This window comes from Ochotona curzoniae, unplaced genomic scaffold (assembly GCF_017591425.1).
Source record: "Ochotona curzoniae isolate NIBS_2020 unplaced genomic scaffold, NIBS_Ocur_1.0 contig_2692, whole genome shotgun sequence".
In the NCBI taxonomy this organism is placed as follows: domain Eukaryota; kingdom Metazoa; phylum Chordata; class Mammalia; order Lagomorpha; family Ochotonidae; genus Ochotona; species Ochotona curzoniae.
In genome coordinates, this window is record NW_024465556.1 from 14,997,450 (window position 1) to 15,016,957 (window position 19,508).

General features: G+C 55.9%; 1 protein-coding gene across 1 annotated transcript in view; it reads left to right on the forward strand.

Moving 5' to 3' along the window:
* The first annotated feature begins 12,761 nt into the window (after positions 1-12,761).
* The window catches only part of COL13A1 (collagen type XIII alpha 1 chain), a 171,127-nt gene continuing 164,380 nt past the window's right edge, over positions 12,762-19,508 (forward strand). The window contains exon 1 of the mRNA XM_040976045.1: positions 12,762-13,055. Within this exon, the coding sequence (XP_040831979.1) occupies positions 12,762-13,055 (294 nt within the window). The remainder of the gene's footprint in view (positions 13,056-19,508) is intronic.

The window sequence follows — 19,508 nt, forward strand, 5'->3', positions numbered from 1 at the left end:
GAGTAGGAGCAAGTCAAACACACATTCTTCCAATGACAACTTTTGGGGTTTCCAGTGATCAACAACTCAGCTCACCCAGCTTGAGCAATAAGAGTGTCCATGGAGATGGCCCTGGCTTTAGGTACCCCTTGATCCTAGGCTTTGGAGTCGCCGAAGGAGCCCAATTCCCATTTGTCTTCATCTCCAGGCTCTAAGTCATGGGCAGAGGGATGTCAGCAGCTCCAGAGTCCAGATAGATTCAAATCCAACAGAAAAGACTAGGGAGCCCTAAGAACAGGAAACAAACTCCCAGGCCCAGCTTGGATCACGGTCTATCCCAGAAAGTTACTAGAGTCTAGAAGGGTGAATATGCTGATGGACTGGTTTGAGGTTACAGGGTCTCATTGGGCCCACCTGGCTCACCTGTTTCAATTCCAATCCCAAAAACAGAGAACGGGAAAGCTAGTACTGGTCCGATGAGCTGTAACAAAAATGATACCTGCCACACAGCCAAAGAGAGAGCCAGCCCATAATACTCACAAACCTGCTCTGCAGGCAAGCCATTGGGGACCCTAAGAGCTTCCATATCTAGACATTAGTTTCAAAGAAGTACAACCCTGCCCTAGTTTTTCCGAATGGACTTTATTTAACTGTGTTTTTAGTGACAACGTATAGAGTCCCAAGCACCAGGAGCTCGCTGGGGATGTCCCTAGACCCATAAGTTCTGTTTCCTCTTCTAGAATTAGTGACTCAGGGCCCTTGCCTCAATCCACCGCATGGGTGATTCCAGCTAGCACCAGGGGGTAAGCCCCTCCTCCTGCCCACCAGGATTGGTCTAGGGGTGAGCATGTGACTAAAGAACTTTGTCAGCAATGTAGGAATAAGGAGGTCTGTAGTGCTGGGAGCTATGGGCATTCATCTTGGGACTGGGTGGGCAAGAAAGATTGAAGGTGAATTTGCTGCAGTAGAAGGGAGGGGAGGAGAGAAGCGAAGACGGACAACTGTACCATTGGTGGCACAGCCGAATCAGAGCAGCAACCAGACCAGACATCTCCCCATTGCAAGTCAGTATCTTCACTTCCACCAGTTTGGGTCAGGCTTTCTATTACTTGCAACCCAAACATTCCAGCTGAACACGTTTGAATCGGAACACGTTTGAGTTGCTTCCAAGTCTGTACGTGAATTCTACTGGAAGCAACAAAGGCCCACCAGGCCACCAAGGAGATGCACAGCAATGCCCCACTTCTCCCTTGCTCCACCAGCAGCTCCCAGCACTCACACGTGCTGTGGGGGTGAGCAGTTGGGATACCGGGGGTGTCTTCCTTTGCTCCATGTGGGAATGGCCACACCATGTGTCCTGACAGATGAAAGGGAAAGAGCGCCTGGGAGGGGTTGCAGGTGTGCGAGAGGCTGAGTGTTCCTGCTGAAGAGGAACATGGGAGATCTGGCAAGCAGCTCTTTGAAAGCCCTGTGGCCTGGCCAGAGGACTGGCACCCTCAGCTGGGCAACTGCATGCCCTGTAGATGAAGTGTCTGGATTCCCATAGGGTTGCAGGAAGGGAGGAGCTTAGCTACCACCAGTAAAATGCCTGATGTGTGGATTCCCCCGGTCTCAGAGGTCACACAGTGATGGCAAGGTGTCTAAAGGGCACAGCCCGAGAGCGCAGACAAGGCCTGGGCTTCTTTCACTGAGGCTGCTTCTGCTCTGTCTACTTCCTACAGGACTGACTTTAGGGTGCTGAATGCACCACCCTGATTCCCTCTGGGACAGGGCTCAACTCTCTTGGCTCATGCTTGGCCAAAGGGACAGCCCTTGCCTGGGGTGGGCTACATCCTAGGGCTCCTGCTGTGGGTGGCAGTAAAAGGCTGCCCCCTTGCCTGTATCCTGGGTACCCCTGAAAGGCCCTCAGCTCCCCATGGGGTCAGCTGCAAGCTCTCTTGTCACAACACTGCAGTTGCACTTCAACCTGGTCCTGATCAAAGCCCCGTAGGACACCCCCTGTCAGTCTCAATCTCCCCAAGAACCCCAGCCATGCCAGCAGACAAGGTCGGGGATGTCTACGTGGCAAACTACTAAGAATCTGATGCAATTTCTTCTTCTGGGCAGATGGGATTTATGATCAGTTGGCAAACACGGATGAGAAGCACAGATGTCTTAGTTGTGGTTTGTTTAAAGTTAAAAGGGTGTTGTGCTGCCTCGGGGTGATGTCACCACCTGCAATGCTGATGTCCCAGTCCCAGTGCTGCATTTCCTGTCCGGGTCCACACTTACGTGCCCAGGAAGGCAACAAAAGATGACTTAAATGCTTGGGTCCTGCCACCCATATGGAAAATCAGGGTAGAGTTCCTGTCTCCTGGCTTCAGCTTGGTCCAGCCTCAGCTGTTGTGGTAATTTGGAGAGTGAACCAGTGGGTGAACAATCTCTCTCTCTCTTTCAGTGTGTCACTCTTCCTTTCAAATAAATACATACATCTTTAAAATAAATGAATTTAATTAAAGAAGCAATATATGTTGGTTATAGGAAAACTAGGAGATTTCCCCAATGACCAAATCAATTGATCCACTGAAGACTGAATGTCCTCAGTGATACCCAGGGATGGTTCTGTGTGCAATCTGAACTTGGATCAAGCCTTTCTTATGTCCCAGGTCCTTCATATTCCCAAGCAGGCCACAAGGGAGGCTTCCTAGGTCATTTAGCTGGAGACACACAGGAAACTCAGAGCAGAGCTGTGGGGTCAGGCAGAGAGTGACGGAGTGAGAGGAGGCAGGGAAAGGCCCTGTCTGCTGAGCCCAGATTCAGAGCTGTCCTGCATCCATCCCAGACCAACAAGTGGATGTCAGTTTCTGAACATCTTTGTTGAGCAGGAGATGGAGGAATGTGGAAGAATGTTCCCGGGCCAGGAATCTGAAGCTTTCTGTCTAGCCCTGGCTAATGGTTTACTTGCTGGTTGGGCTTAGACCTTGCACCTTCGGGTGGAGCCAATCAGGGTTCTGTGCTCCTCACAACCTAACTCTGGATCCTTGAACGGGGTCAGCAAGTACGGTGGCTCTGGCTGCCTGCAGGGGGCACTAGTGAGAAGGAAGGAAAGTGGGAGTTGGGTTGCCCACCAATACCCAAACTCTTAAAACTTGCAGGGGAGTTGCAGAGGGGCCCCTGGGGCTGCAGGAACCATGGCAGGGTGGGAACCGGGGCTGGACATGGAGTGTCTGTGCAAACGGCTCCATTTATCTTTCATAGCTCTCTTTGGACAAAGGAGATGACAGGAGAATGTTTTCTTTCTGTTTTTTTGGAACAAAAACTTTCCATAGTGGAAATGGCACGAGTTTATTTTTTTTTTAAATCCAGCCACAGAGACACGTAACTTCTGGGGGAGGAAGACGGCCGAACCTGCCCCTCGGTGCTTGCCTGTAAGGTCCCCTCTTTCCAAGGGAGCAAAAATCTTGCCTATGGGGGAGCAGGAGAATGACAGAGAGGAGACCTGAGGTCAGAGGAATCGGGGCACCACTGCAGTCATAGCAGTTGGCATTCGCTGAGTGCCCAGCCCTGGGCGCATCCATGTGGAATACTCCTGGACAACCTGGGGCACAGGTGTGCTGAGCTGCACCTTCCACATGGGATGCTGTACTCTCAGAGAAGTAGGCTCTTGCCCAAGGTGGTAAAGCGAGAATCACACCTGGATTTAGCTGAGCCTAAGACCATACATGCAGTCTAACCTTGTGGCAGAAACCTGTAGCCACGTGTTCACAGCTGCAGATCTTCTGCTTGGGAGAAGGGACTGAACCCCAAGGGAGAGCCAACACCCCAACACCCTAGCTGTTTTGAATCAGATTGGAGCTAAGCCAATGTGAAGCCAGGAGTCAGAAGCTTCTTCCAGGTCTCCCACGTGGGTACAGGATTCCAAGGCTTTGGGCCGTCCTCGACTGCTTCCCAGACCACAAGCAGGGAGCTGGATGGGAAGTGAAGCAGCTGGGACATGAATTGGGACCCATATGAGATCCCAGCACATGCAAGGCATGGAGTTAACCATTAGGCTATTGTGCTAGGCCCCTAGCGCTCTTTTAATCCTATCCTCCCACTCGCCAATAAGGCAGTCCCTACCCCACTGCAGTGGGCCACAGGCAACTGCTGCTCTGGGTCAGTGAGAATCCTAAATAAGTGACAGAAACTCCAGTCAAATGACTTAAGGGGATAAAAAAGAAGCAAACAGAAGAGGTGGTGATGGGGGGTGGTTCCTCTACTCACAATGGAAAAGTTAAGGCAAACCCCAGGAATGCCTAGAACCTCCAACATCCAAATACCACCGGAAGGCTGGCTTTCTCTCCATTCCTTATCTCAGCTTCTCTCCACTGCCCATTCTGTTTGCAAACACACCCCGTCCATGTGAGCTTTGTGAGTTTATATCCCTAGCAAACAAGCAAAAGAATTTTCATCTCCCAAGTTCTGAGACTGAAAGATCCCTAAAAAGCCACAAGAATGGCTTGGCTTAGTCACCTTTAGGCCAGTCAGAAAGCTTGGAAAGGGAATTCTGTGATTGACCCAAGCCTCCTTGGTCTTGTGCCTGAGAAAAACACAGCAACTGCGGAAAACTTGGCACCCTGGTTGGTGCCCACATTTACCCCATCCACCACCACCTTCATCGTCACCATCACCACTATCGCCATTGTCCTAACTCCTTAAGAACTATAATGTGCCCAGACCTGAACTTCACCTTTAAAAGTGCAACACATTTGAGATGATGGAGTCTCCAGCCCTACATATAGGAATGTCTCTAACCAAGCTGATGCATTCAAAGAAATAGACATTGAGTCTTTGACCATAGGGCAGGAGCAACAAGGGAAGCTTGGGGACAGCATCTGGCCCCTCTGCGGTGCTGGTCCTAAGCCCTGGGCTGTCCCTGCACCTGCAAAAACCTCAGAAGCTGGGTTCTGAGCAGCCAGGCCATGTGGCCAGCAGCCCCTGGGGCACAGTGAGAGCCGCTCCCCCACACTCACAAAGCGCCGCTCTGGACCCTGCCAGAGCCCCCACCACATCTGCCCCTCCTCCACTGGGCGCGGGGGCTTGTGCTTGGCGCCGTGCCTTCTGCTCCATCTCAGAGCAAACATCTGTTTCCAGATGTTATCCCAGAGCCTCGTAAAGTCAAAGAAAGGTCCGAGTTATTACGTCCTCGGCAGACCAGCCTGTCCCGGTGGCAGCGGCTCCTATTAGGAACTGATCGCTCAAGGGAAGCAAGACCCCTCGTTTCCTGATGGGGAGGGCTGTGCAGGAAAGACAAACAGGGCAACCCCCATTTCAGAAGAGACCTTCACACAGCAACTGCCTCTAGGAAAAAGAGAAAAGGAGGGACAGAGGAAAGCCTTTACAACAAAGTTTAAAGGAACCACTGCTTCCCGTGGCTCCCAGGGAAGGAACTTGGGGGAGACAGACCCTCCTCCAGGATTTGCTGGCCACTGACCATGGTCCAGATGCTGGACTGAGCTTGAACCTTGGGGCTATGCAGTGCAGCAGGACTGAAGTCTGGCTATGCTCCTTGCACTTGGCTGACCATGGGTCACACTCTGACCTCTCAGGTGTCACTGAGCAGACTAGTCTTAGAAGATTTAAGAAATTCCTTCTAGGCTGGCCTGGGGGTCATGGGAAGGGGTTTGCCACCCTCCCAGCTCCTGAGTTGCATGACTGAGTTCCCTGGACAAGACACAAGGGCTAGGAGGGGATAGGAGAGGAACAGGGACCCCGCTGCTGGGAAAGAGGGATCTGCTTTGGTGACTCCTGGGGCTCTTCGTTACCCTGTCTGTCATCAGCCCAGACCATCTGCCTTGCAACCACAACTGGGGGCCTCACTGACAGCCCTACTTGCCTGTCAGTCCTGGGCTGCTTCCCGGAGCACAGGCTGGGGGAGCCCTCCGTCCAGCCCCGAGCCCTGCCCGCACCGCCTGACAGCTCTGGGAGGGAGAGTGGGGTCTGCATCTCTCACGATCCTCAGCTGCGTGCTCTTCCTCCAACATGCTGCAGGTGGGGCCTTGAGGCTGCATTTGCTCCCAGTCTGGTGGATGGCAGGCGGCAGTGAGAGCACCGCCATCCTGTGTTTTTGGTTTTTGCCTCTACCATTCCCCTGAGCAGGATGACTATACCGCTGCCTCTGCCTCAGGTAGGAGGCTGGGTCCAGAAAGGTCAAGATGTTTTTTTCCTGAAAGGCACAAGGTTTACAGATGTTAAAGCCAGGACTCAAGTTTCTGAGCACATTGTTGCCACTCCATCGGAGTCAGTAAAACCGTTTCATCTCAAGTGCTAATCTCAATAGATTGATAATAGCTTCCTGCCTCAAGAAGCCTGATGGGTGGTGTGCAGAGGGTAATGTTCTGTAGTTGGTTAATGATGTCTGTCGGGCTGTCAACGTGTGAGTACTGGTGTCCGTGGTAGCCACAGCCAGACAGCCACCTGAGAGGGGAGGAGTGACAAGGGACACAGTGCCAGGACTATTGAGGTCAGGTAGTCACACGATGCACCCCCTGGCAAGAGTGGACACACATGCCTGGAACTTCTTCCCTGTTTCCCCAGCTTCTCTCTTCTGTCTACATGCTGCCATGCTCCAAGTCCCAGCTTAGAACCCAGCTCTTCCGGGAAGCCTTCCTGAACCTTCATCCCAACTCCAAGTCTCCTCCCACTCCTTATTTCAAGGTCCCAAGGCACCTGGTGCCCTGTGGTCTCTCCTGCATGGTGCCTACTGAAAGCTCAGTCATAGGAATGGATGGGTTGGCAGATGAGAACGGCCAGGCAGTGGCCTTCCTTTCCGCTGCAGGAGCTTGGGGTGTGACAGGAGGTGAGCATCCATTTGTCTTTGCTGTCCATGCTAGGTCTCCACAGCGTTAATGGCAGCAATGATGGTGCCATGTCCTCAGCCCCGAGTGGGCCCTAGGCTTGCATCATAGCATTCAACTCTCATAATAAGTAGGAGGAAAGAACTGTTCTCCTTGTGGTCCAGAAGGAAGCACAGATGCAGAGCAGCCATCCAGGTGGTGAACAGCAGAGCCAGCACTGGGAATGACCAGAGCAGCCTTGTGGGGAACAGAGCAGGAGTCCTGGGAATATTCCATCTGACCTCAGACAAGGCCAGTCCAGAGACATCTGCGGAGTCACCCCTGAGGCCAGAGGGAAGGGAGCTGTGAGTGGCTTCCAGCAGCTCCTAGAAGAAGCCGGTAAGACACAGCTGGCCATGAAAGAGTCCATGTTGACATATGACAAGGCCTTTGCTAACCACCCCACTTTCAGGTCTGTAGACAGGTCCACAGGCCCACCCTGCCCGGCTGCCATGCCTCATGGGGGGTCCCCAGTGAATCCCATGTGTCCCGGTGTTCACGACTGTGGTAAAGTTCCCTGTTACATTGACTCTGAACTTGGTCATATGACTTATTCTGGCCAGCGGGCTGTTAGAAGGTGTCACACAGCCAAGGCACAGCAAGCAGTCTGGGAACTCTCCTGTGGTAGTTAGTCCCATGCTGTAAAGCGGCTGAGGATAGGTCATAGGATGTTGCAAGCCATCTAGGAGACTCCTGGAAGGAGGGAGGGCCATCTTGGCTGTTCTAGCTCCAGATACTGCCCCTTCCCAACAAGAGTGGGCTCAGCTATAATCCTCAGAGCTGGAGGGCCCCTTCACTGAGTCCTATCGATTCTCAGAAGTATGAGAAATGGTCATTCTCAAGTCACTGTAGTTCAGAAGAGTTTATTCTGCAGCTATGGGTAACTGAGATGGCATCACACATCATCCCTAGGCATGACTGGGGTCCTGACCTTCCTGTAGCACATATATGTTTTTGCATGTACAGCCAGACCAAGGCAGGTGATTCACACACAGACAGGTTAGAACCTGTATCTCTCTGCTGCCTTCTGGTACTTGTTTGCATCTCTCTCTCTCTCTCTCTGTCTCTCTCTCTCTCACACACACACACACACACACACACACACACACACACACACACACACACTGGCAGTGGCTTGGAGCCAGCCCAGAGCTTGTCTGTTTCCCATAGCATTTGCACTCCCTCACCCGTGCCTGTGCGTATACACATGCACAGAAATGTGCACAGTCTTCTGGGTCTCAAAACACCAGAGCAGACCAGACGAACACAGTGAGATTCTAAACAGACAGCAGTTCGGGGTCGCACACACAGAGGCACAGTCACTGAGACAGCCTGAAACCTAAGTGTTCCAACCCTGCCAAGCCCCTCAGCCTCCTGAAAGGGGTCCCTCGGGCATCTTCAGCAGCAGAGCCTCTGCACTTGGCTTCACTCTTAGTTCAATTAGAGAGTTTGTTTTGGCCTCAGTTAATAAGGCTCCTAGGGCCTCTGCAGCAGCCTGGCCTGCCCCTGCACATCTGAGACACCTACCCCTTCACCCAGCCCCCTGTCCACCAGGGTCATGGCCAGGACACTAATCCACGTGGCTGCATGGGAAGCAAGTAGGCACTCAGGAAAGGTGTGTACAAATAGGAAATCTGCAGCACCCACTCCATGGCCCCCGAAGGCCCTCCCCAGTCGCAATGCATGCTACCATGTCCCCCTCCCAGGGACAAGCACTGATTTTCCAGCCTGTGAAAGGCACGGAGAGGGCCTGCCTGTTTGCTGCCCTAAGGATGCTCAGGGTTGGCCACCACTGCTGCTTCTGGGGCCCTATGTGCATGCAGTATAGACCGAGAGCTCCTGGCAGCAGCCCCTCTCCCTTGGGACAAAGTCCAAGGGCCCTGCCGCACCCTGCCACGCCCGGCCCCTGTCTAGTGCTCAGCCTCTCCTTGCATTCCACACTCCAGCTGCTGATGGCCTCTGTCTGCGCTTTCTCACCTCTAGCTGCTACACACACGGGACTCTAGGTGTCAGCACGGCCTCCTGCACACACTCCCCTGCTAACTCCACTCTCCTGCTGATTGTGGGCCCCCAGCCTGGGGGAGGGGCTCCTTTGCCACCCCCCCCCCCAGCACTCACTGTCTCCTGTCTCACAGTGCGTCCCAGGTTGTTCCCAACACCAGCACCAAGCCCGGCTCCAGGCTCCAGGCTCCAGGCTCCAGGCGTGATGGTTGAGTAAGTGAACTCCAGAGCTTGGAAGGCCTTGATCCCCGGTCCTCTGCTTTTCTCTTTCCCCTCCCTGGCCCTCTCATCGCTTGCTGTGATTTAACAGAGCGAAGGGTCAGTAACACGGTGAGGAGAAAGCCAGAGCTGGAGTCTACGAGCCTTTGACCTTGGCTTACTCATCCACCCACCGTCCCTTCCTCAGGTTTCTACACTGTGCTTCCTGGGAAGGGACAGACACGGCCTGGGCTGCAGAGGACAGCCCCAGAGCAGCAGCGCTCCCAAGGCCTGCCTGGCACCTGGCTGGCGGCCCCTCCATCTTGCTGCTGGCCACATGCAGGAAAACAGCAGAAAGGGAATTGCATGGCCGGGGACAGAGAGAGATCAGGCCTGGAGAAGCCGAGCACATGAGCGTGGCAGGTCTGTGCCTCCTCAGATTAGGTTTGCCAGCTGTGGCGGCTCCATGGGAGAGCCTATGCCTGTCTACAGAGTTAAGTTGGGGGCAGGCCCAGGGTCAGAGTGATCACAAAAGACAAAGAGATGTGAAAGAAAGAAAGGAGGCAGAACCTTAGAGGGTCAGGTCCACTGGGTCTGTGAGAAGAAGGCAGGGTTGGGGGAGTCAGTGAGCATCCAGGCCAGGCAATGAATGAATGGCAGGAAGAGGCAGGGAGCCCAGTGGGAAGTGGAAATGGGGCTCAGGCATCCAGACACTTCCAGCGGGCAGCAGGAGCCATGCAGGGGTTTGTGGGAGCAGTGGGGGCAGAGATGGAAACCCAGAGCTAGCAGGGGCCCTGTGGTCGCTCCGTCGTGGATATGCCCAGACAAAGTCTCTTTAGACAGCTTTCCTAGTCAGTCACTCCAGCTGTGCCTCGGTAGCTTGAGAGTGACCTCCTGCCCATCAGTGGCATGGGGGCAGATGAAAGAAACCACCTGGTTGGGTCACTCACAGGCCCCAGGGTTGGGTATGGGGCTAGCACCACCAGCCACACAGACTGAGAGAAAGCGTCCCTCCCCCAAAAGAAAACCCATTCGTACACACCAGGAGAAGGGGACTAGGCCCAGAGTGGATGGAACAATAGATGTGCCCGCCCCTGTGTCCTCAGGACACTGACATGGCTTGGGATGCAGAGGACCTGTGCTGCCAGGTCAAGAGCCTGGGCAGAGCAGCCGGCAGGGCAACTGCCACTGTTCCAAGATCTGGCCAGCCATCCTTTCTTTAAGACAGCCTCTGACATTGTGGTGCAATGGGTTAAGCTGCCTCCTGCAAAATGGCATCGCACGGGAGCACCAGCTCGATTTGATTCCTGGTTTTTCTACTTCTGACCCAGCTACCTGCTGATGACCTGGGAAAGCAACAGAGAATGATTCAAGTGCTTGGGCTCCTGCAGCCACGTGGCCACCTTGATAGAGTTCCAAGCTTCTGGCTCTGGCCCAGGCTGTTGCGGCCATTTGGAATATGAACCAGCGGATGGAGGCTCTCCCTCTGTTTCTCTCCCTCTCTGAAGTTCTGGCTTTCAAATAAATAAAAATAAAAGTTTGAGCCAATTGCCTCACAAGAGTAACCTGGGAGGGCACTTGTTATCTTGAAGGACCAGGCCCAGGGCAAAGGGTGTCAGGCAATGCAGGAAGGGAGGCAGGTATCTAGGGAGTGGAGTACCTACCTACTAGGTGCTGAGTACTGCGCCACGGGCTCCACATCCGCCGCCGTCAAGGCGTCCTCACGGACAGGTAGGAGTTTCTACAAGAAAACAGAGGCTTAGGGAGGTCCTAAGTAATATTAGCCCACGGCGGTCTGGCACTTTTCTCCCCTTTCTCTTTTTTCAAGACTGCTCCAATTCCCAAGTTGGTAGATTTGACCACCTTCCTGCTCCTGAGGTACCTTCAAGTTCTGAAAAGATAAAGTTTAAAAAAAAAAAATAAGCATGGAAGCAAACGAAGTTCCCAATTCCACACCTGCATTCATTCAGACCGGCTTGGGAAGAAGTCGGTCAAACTCACCCAGCCCCTTTCTGTCCCCGCGCAGAAACTCTCCGGCTCCCCCTGGTGGTCCTCCACACTCCCTCCGGGATGGCCTGGAGAGACCGAGGCGCGCACACTCCTGGCTCCCAGCCGCTTCCAAGCCACCTCTTTCTATCCCGTCCGGGTCGGCATTCTGAGAGCCTGACACAAGCACGGTTCGCGCAATTATAAGATGCAGGCCCTGGTACCATGCAACGGAACCCCAAGACCCCGGCCGCCTCCACCTTCGTTTCCCATTTCAAAGGCCGAGAGTTGTGACTTGCTGCCTTGCCCCGCGTTCCCTGGAGGGAGCCTCCCTCCGAACACTCATTCGCAGGAATGCCAAGAATTGAAAGGAGATAAAGCCCGCTGGGACACATTTGTTGCTAAAAGGGCGAAGGGGTGACCCCCACGAAGCGCCCTGGAAGATGCACGACTTGCGGTGGGGCGGGGGTTGGGGGCAGGCGTGGGCACGGGCCGTTCCGCTCACCTTCCAAGGCTGGGCCGAGCACCGCACGCCGGGAAGGCAGCGGTCGGAGCCCGAAGGCGCCGAGGCACAACCGCTCTGCTGTTTTCCTTCGAGCCGTAGTCAGGGCTTGGTCCTGGAAGCTGTGCTGCTCCCCTCTCCTTCCCCCACCCCCCATAGCCGACCTCTACCCCGAGACATGCGGGGGTTGGCAAAATGAGCCCCGCGGTGGGCGCCTACGAAACCGCGGCACCCAGTTGGGGTGTCGCCCCGAGTGGGGCGCGCAGGGGAGACCCGGCCAAGAGGGCTGAAAGGTTGGGCCGGTGGAGAAGGGGCGGGGGGCGCGGCAGTAGCCGAGGGGGAGTTCTTGGAGCTGCGTCCAGAAGCCCTGACGGTGGCTCAATCCGGGGCCTGGAGGGTCGCGAAGGCTTCGCCTACCTCGTGGGGAGGCGCAGTGGCGCGGTGCCTGGTCCCGGGGATTCGGGAGGAAGGCAGCGGGGGACCCCCGAGTGAAGCAAAGCGCGGCCTGGGAGCAAAGCGCGGCCCCCAGCACCTTCGCACGCCGACCCCCTCCCTCTCCTCCCCGGTGTATAAATACCCCCGCTCCCACCCCGGTGTCACTTCAAAGAGGACCAGGGAGCGCGGGAGAGGGGCTCCGGGGACCGGCGGGCGCGCCACGCCCCCCGTCCCGCGCGAGTTTGCATAAATAAACAAATCCGGGCCGCGGGGCGGGGGAGGAGGGAGGGCCGGCGGGGGGAGATTAGTTTGGGAAGTAGCGCGGATTGCTCATCCGATCCGCGCGGCCGCCGCCGCTGTGTCAGGTTACAGAGGCGCCGGAATCGGCCCCTGCGCTCCTCGGCAGCGCCGCGGCCCGCTCTGCCCATGGGGCCCTCCATGTGCGCCCTGGCGCCGGGGGACTGAGAGCCGCCGGCCCGAAGACGCGGGACGACCGACGGCCCGGCCATCCTCCCTCAGAGCGGAGAGCCGAGTCCCCCTCAGCGTCTCTGGACTCGGGACATTCTTTGAAGTCACCTTTTTCCCCTCAGTCTGGTGAAAACTCGGTTCCCGCGGGTCGCGTCTCCCGGCTCTCCGCGTCCTGGTGCGGAGTTTTGCGTCTCTCAGTCGGGAGCTGAGGAGAGGGACGTTTGCCGCGACCGCGCGCCCTTCCCTCCTGCCCCGCTGTGTGGATTGCGTCTTTCGGCGACAGGTCTCGCCTTTATTTATTCTATTTATTTATTTATTGGTTCTTGTGACGCCCGGCGATGGTAGCGGAGAACGCCCGCAAAGCAGCGGCCACCGGAGTCCGCGGCCCAGGGGAACTGAGTGCGCCCGGGACGGTGGCGCTGACGGCGGCGCGGAGCGAGCGCTGCGCGCGGCTGCCGAGCCCGGGGTCTTGCGGGCTGCTGGCTCTGGCCTTGTGCTCGCTGGCTCTCAGCCTGCTCGCCCACTTTCGGACGACCGAGCTGCAGGCCCGGGTGCTGCGCCTGGAAGCGGAGCGCGGGGAGCAGCAAATGGAGACGGCTATTTTGGGACGAGTTAACCAACTGCTGGACGAGGTCTGTACTCTTTGTTGCTGGCTTTTATCCCTCCCCGCGGCGCCCCCTCGCGCAACCTCCAAGCCCTCCACCAGCCCGTGCCCACGCCCACGGGAGCTCACTCTCCACGCCATCCAGCGCGCCCAGGGCACGCTCACTTCACCTGAGGGGACGTGGGGGCACACGGCATGGGCCGATGCCTTCCTTTGCCAGCCACTGGGACGAACCAGCCGACTGAGCTACGTTCCGCGCTTCCCGTCCCCGGAGGCACCCCAAGCGTCCAGCGCGGGGAGCGCCCCGGGCGCGCAGGGCAGGTGGAGGAAGGCAAAACACGCGAGACGGCGCGGGGAGGCGGGCGAGCACTGCTTCCCTCTCGCTCGCTTGCTCACAGGACCCTGTCACAGCAAAGTGAGAGCTGCCTGGCGCCCACGCAGTGGGAAGCTTTGGCCCACCAGGCCTAGCTTGCTGAGCAAGGTGAACCAATCTCTTGGCTTGGTGGGATTGTTGCCCCCCGAACTTGTTTCGTCGCTGTGGGAAGAGGGAGTGAGTTGCAGGAGGGGTCTGCAGGCCCGGAAGGAACCGTCTTTTGCAGAGGGTGGCCTCCGGATCCGTGCCTTATGAGGCCAGGCTCCGAGTGTGTTCCTCCTGGCCCTCCTGGCCCTCCTGGCACTGGGCATACATAGACTGCATTTTCTTGTCCCCTTGCCAGATGCCCTATCTTGGGGCCCAGGATGGTCTCCATGCTCTGTGCCTGTGTTTTTTCTGGGAAGTGGGCAGTGAGCTTTTTCCCTGTCCCCCCAGAGTTCCTAAGTAGATTAACTGCTGTTGGTACATCTCTTAGCCGTGAGAGTGCAAGCGGAGAGGGTCCTCTGACCAGGGTGAAGACGTCCCCTTGTGCTGCCCAGGGCTGGTGAGATCGGTGATCTAGTGCATGGGGCAGCACAGAAAGTCCAGAGTCTGGAAGAAGGGGAGGACAGGCTGGCAGGGACCCTGCCCCTCAGGAAGGAGAGGCTGGAGTGGCTGCTATGGGCAGTCTCCTTGGGGAGGCGATATCTTATCTGTTGGTGGGGTGTGTGTGTGTGGTGTGGACCGTTGAAGAGTAAGGTGGTAGAGTCCAGCGGTGTTGGCTTTTTGAGTCCCCTCTTCTGCTTAGGAGCTGAGCAACCTGGGACCAACTCTGAGCCTGCATGTAGCAGAAGTCCACATTCAGCTCTGGCTGTGGGGGGCGCTGTGGTTATCTTGATAGGATGCAGAAAGTAGGATATACAGGTTCTCTACAACCTGGCTCCTCTCAGGTGCTCTGCCAGGCCAAGGCTGGTACCTGCCAGAACCGTTCTCCAGGAGGTCGGGGGGGGGGGGTGTTGCGGTCACCGGGCCAGAGCAGAGAAGGCAGTCTTAGGGCACGTTCCTGGTGCTGGGGGTACACCTACAGCTGCTGCTGGCAGGTGGTTCCCACACCTTGCCTGGCCCCAGGGAGTCCAGAGTGCTTCTCAGGCTGCCCACAGTAACCTGGAGCTGGGGCTGGGCTGGGCTGGGCTGGACTGGGAATCAGCTCAGCAGTGGAGCAGAAGAGCAACCTTGGCCAGCCAAGCTGAGCATGCAGGAGGGACTGACTGCACTGTGGAGGGGGTGTCAGAACAGTGACTGCTCATGGGTCAGGCACCTGGCCCTGAGGGTGTAGCCCACTCCCTCTCTGCCCCCCTTACACTTCTCCAGGCCCTGTCTGCAGCTGGCTCCTTTGCTTTCTCTCTTAAGGCTTAGCTGCCTCAGGGTGCAGGCTCCTGGAGCCTTGGGTTTTGCTGTTCCAGCTGACATGCTAATCCCTCTACTGCAAACTGTAGCTTCATGTTTATGCTACTGATTCCCAGAATTCCCACCTATCAGAGCTGAGAGACACCTAAGGCTCAACTGAAGGGACACCCATTTCACAGAGGGGGAAGCTGAGATCCATGTGACCTCCTGTCCCTTTCTTTGGGACTAGAACTGAACTTCTTGTACAGTGACCTCGCCACTGGGTCCTGCTGCCTCCCTGAACCAATATGTAGAACATATTCAGAAAGGTTTGCTAGGAGCCAGCATTGTCAGAGACCCCTTCTGTCCTAGACTTTATGGCATGAAGGACTTGAGAGGAAACACGCAGTGGCCGTGTTATGCGGACAGTGCTACAGTCGAGGGAGAGATGGAGTCTGGGATCCAGAGTGCATGCCATGCAACCCTAGAGTGGTAGCAATTGAGGCCAGCCTCCTGGGAGAGGATACAAAGGGTGAACAATTGTCGTCCAGACTACAGAGGAGTGAGGACTGTTTATGGAGGTTGGAAGCTAGAGGGAAGGAGATTGTCTTAGGGGACCTGCATCAGAGTAATTGGAGGTGTCACTAAAGGAGTTTGAGGAGGCAGTCCCTGGCATGAGGCCTGAAGCAAGTACAGAAATGAGGTCAAAACGAGGAGGCTGGCACAGGCCAGAGAGGACCATGACCTGGAGCAGGGGTTGAAACGGGAACAGAGAGGGGAAGGCTGTGGCTGTGGGACCCCAGATCAGCAGGAAATGGTTGGAGTGGGAGTGAGGCACTGTGTTGGGTAGGGAGGCTGGGCCCCCCTGGTCCTGGGGCTCCGGGGGGGAGGGGCTCTCCAGGCTTGCACCATCCGTGCAGCAAGTGGTGGTCCCAGTATCTCCATGCAGATGTGATACTATATAAATCTAGGCTGTTTGGTCACTGCAGCCACATTCCAAGTCCTCAGCAGACACCTCAGTAAGTGGCTGCTATCCTGGGCAGGGCAGACAGGAGACCTACACATTGTCCCAAGAAGCTCCCAGCGTCATTCTCCCTGCAACATTGGGGCTTGCAACCAGAAGGGGCTGGCTGCACAGTGGAGAGGGTGTCAGAACAGTGAGGGTTCACGGGTGTTTGAGAGCTCAGAGTGCTGACAATAGGCACCTGGTCCTGGGGTGTAGCCCCTTCCCTCTTGGTCCTCACAGCTTTTCTAGGCTTTTGCTTTCCAAGGTCAGAGTCAAGGGCGAAGGAGAGCAATGGGCGAGTCAGAGGTGGGGGAGGCAGTGGCTTTATTCTGAGACCATCTGTAAGCTACTGTGTAGAGGGAGGCACCCGGTGAGCTCAGGCCTTTCACCGCCTGTGCCTCCCCGCACACTTCTGCCCCTCCTCTAGAAAACCCAGACCTGCCTGGGATTGCACTGAAAGGTGCCTCACTGGAGGTCACATTTGGGACCCAAGGGGTACCCACAGCAGGCTCCTAGAAACTGGGGCTCCTAGGCCATGGGGCAGGAGGACTGAGCCACTTCCTGAAAGGCCTAACGAAGGAGGGCCTGAGAAAGACAACCCAGGTAGGCACAACCTATGCAGTGGCCTGGGGGCAGCAATCCCGAAGCACTAGTACTAGGCAGGGGCCAGAAAATGAGTATGCCAAGGAGAGCCCAGAACCAGGGACTGGGTAGGGTGGGGCAGAGCAGGGAGGAGCCCTCTGGTGGCTCTGATGGCTTGTGGGGAGCCAGGAGTGGTGCAAGCAGGCCCCAGAACCCAGGAATCCACCCCACCCTCGGCAGTACTCCATCCTGGGTTGGGGCCTTCGCTGAGCCCTCTGGCTGCCTGGGATTTGACCCCCGGCAGTACTCCATCCTGGGTTGGGGCCTTCGCTGAGCCCTCTGGCTGCCTGGGATTTGATTGGATTGCTGGGAAGAAAGCAGCCAGAATGTCCCAAATGGAGGCAGTCAGCTGACACCTAGACTTGGGCAACGGGCTTGCAGCACTGAGAGAAGAGGCAGTGGGATGTCAAAGAGGCCTGTTTGTTGCCTGGAGCCAGGAAGGAGAGCAGGGCCTGGAGTCCACTTCAGCTGGTGCTGGCAGCCTCCCCCAGCTAACAGTAAGAAATGCAAGTAAGAAATGTGGAGACTGTGGAGCGTCTGGGGTGCAAGCCAGAGGCCAGGGCTGTGCACATTTTGGCATGGCTTCTTTATTCCCTGCAGCTTCTGTAAGGCCTGCACATGCCCACTGCTCCATTTCACAGATGGGAAGACCTGAATTGCTGTCTGTCCCCACCCCATCACCCAACCCACTATGATCATTTCTGCTGGGTATGGAGGGATCTCATGGAAGGCAAGGTGGTTGAAGCTTCCAGGCTAAAAGATCAAGGAGTCCCAGGGCAAAAGGCCCTTTGTCGCTAAAGATATCAGTTGTCATAAGATTTCTCATACACATACATATATATATACAGCATATCCGGGATGGGGGTTGTTTAGGGGAGAGAGCAAAGCAGCAGATAGAATTGCTATTGGGAGCTCCAAGGACAGGAATGCTATTAGCGCTCTTCCCAACTCTATGCCTCCTTTGACACAGTGAGTGAAGTTCAGTCCCCCTCACCCCCACAGCTGCCCTGCTACGCAAGCTGGTATCATAGGAGCCAGGGCTCAGACCCTGCCCTCAGCAGTCATGTCTCCGCACGCTCTCCCTGCTAGATGACTTACTGGGCAAGGTGTGGCCAAGTGCTGTGGTCCCTATGGCCGTGCCCACAGCAGACATCACTAATCAATTGCAGCACACTTAGTTCACGGAAATCCTCGGGAATCCTTTTCGATATGTTGCTCTTGCTAGTGAAAGTTGACTTCCAAGAGAAAGAACCAGCTCGGTGACTCTGAGTTTTGTTTTATTTTTTTCCTTTCCTCTCATTTTAAAATACAGAGAAACACTCATGTTGGAGAGAGTCAGAGGCAGTTGTTACAACTTTACAACTTCTGTAAAAGCCTTCAAACTAGCAGGTGGTTCCCACCCTTATGGAAGCCTCATCCAGCAGCTAAATCCTTCAGGAAGGGTGGGAAAAGTGATCAAACCTGTTCCTGCCCCAACCCCTGTGGCCCACTTTGTCCACTCCCAGGAGGACGCCCTCTCCCCTTATTTGTAATCATGCTAGCCTGGCTGGAAAGGCTTCTCCAGCCACCCTCATGCCCCAGGGCTCTCGCCCCACTCATACTTCCTACAGCGCTCTTGCTGGCTGTGCCAGACGCTTGGCTCACATAAGGAAAGCAGACAGAGCTGCTGCTGCTGCCTCCCCTCATCCCAGACTGGTACCAGCACAGGGGCCAGCGCTGTTGACCACACAGCACATCTTTCCCGTGGGGCCTATGAGCCTCAGAATCCTTCTCAGCACAGCGTTCCAGGTGGCTCCTCCCAGCCCGGCAGCCAACGCACCAAGTAAAACCTGCTGCCCAAACCACAGCTCAGCCCACGTACCTTGCCAAGTGTCCCTCCTCACTTGCCTTTCTTTTAAAATCATTTATTTGTTTATTAGAGAGGCAATAAGAGAGAGACAGGAAGAGAGAGAGAGGGAGAAAATCCTCCCCTCTTCTAGTTCACTCCCCAGGTGCCCAGAGGGTCTAAACTTGGTTTCAGTAAACCTCAACCCAGGAGTCAGGACTTCAACCCAAGTCTCCCGCATGCTTGGCAGGAATCCCGTCATTGAGGCATCTCTTCTGTCTTTCAGGGTCTGTGTTAGCCAGAAGATGAGTCAGGGGCAGGAGCTGGGAGCTGCATCACGTGCTCCAGTGTGGTCTGCAGGTGTTGTCACCACTGAGCCAGATGCACACCCCTCTTCGCTGCATCTCAGTATCTTTGTGTTTGACCTTACCCAGCCCAAGGGCAGACAGAGGGGCTCCTTAGTCTCTGGGACCTTTGCTGAGCGTCACTCAGGACTTGGCATATCCTGGGCAGCCCCCACTAATCAGTGGTTGATTTGCACTTCCCCTGCTGAGCACCAGAGAAAGGTCTCAGCCTGCTGTGCCGTCCCTCCACCCCCAGCTCCACACCTTGCTCACTCCAACTCCAGAGACAGCTGCAGGCTTGTACCCTTGGGTGGGGGGCACACAGTGGGAGAGGATTATTGCCTCTCCTGCCTAGAAGAGCATGTGTAGTTCAGTGTGATGCCTTTCCACTTGGACAGAGCCACTGGGGTCCAGGGTCTCCATCCCATGCCTCACCCCCTGGGCAAGAACTTCCTCTTCATCTTCCCAGGTGCCTGGGGGGGAGTGCGAGGTAGTGATGGGGGCAAGCTCACAGTTTTGGGGGCCCAAGGACCTGTGTGCAGCCTGGTGCTGGTGAGATAAATGCATATGACACTGTCCTTGCAGGATTGGGGTAGCTTCACCAGAAGCCCTAGCAGAGCCAAGACAGGGGCCCGTGTCTTTACTAGCAGCTGTGTTTATTGAGTACTTACTGTGTGCCAGGCGTCACTTGGAGAGGTTTACATCTGTGGATGCCCCGCATCCTTGCTCTAATGCTATGATATGGCTACTACCTCCTTCTCTCAGATAAGATAAGAAACTTTCCCATGACCACCCAGCTAGTGAGTCACAGAGCCAGGCTTTAAACCCAAGCTGAGTGGCCCTGCAGCTGGCAGTCGGGTCCCCTGCCACTCTGGCGTGTGCCCAGGACCCCTCTCACTCTGCCACTGCCTGCCCAGGCAGCCAGG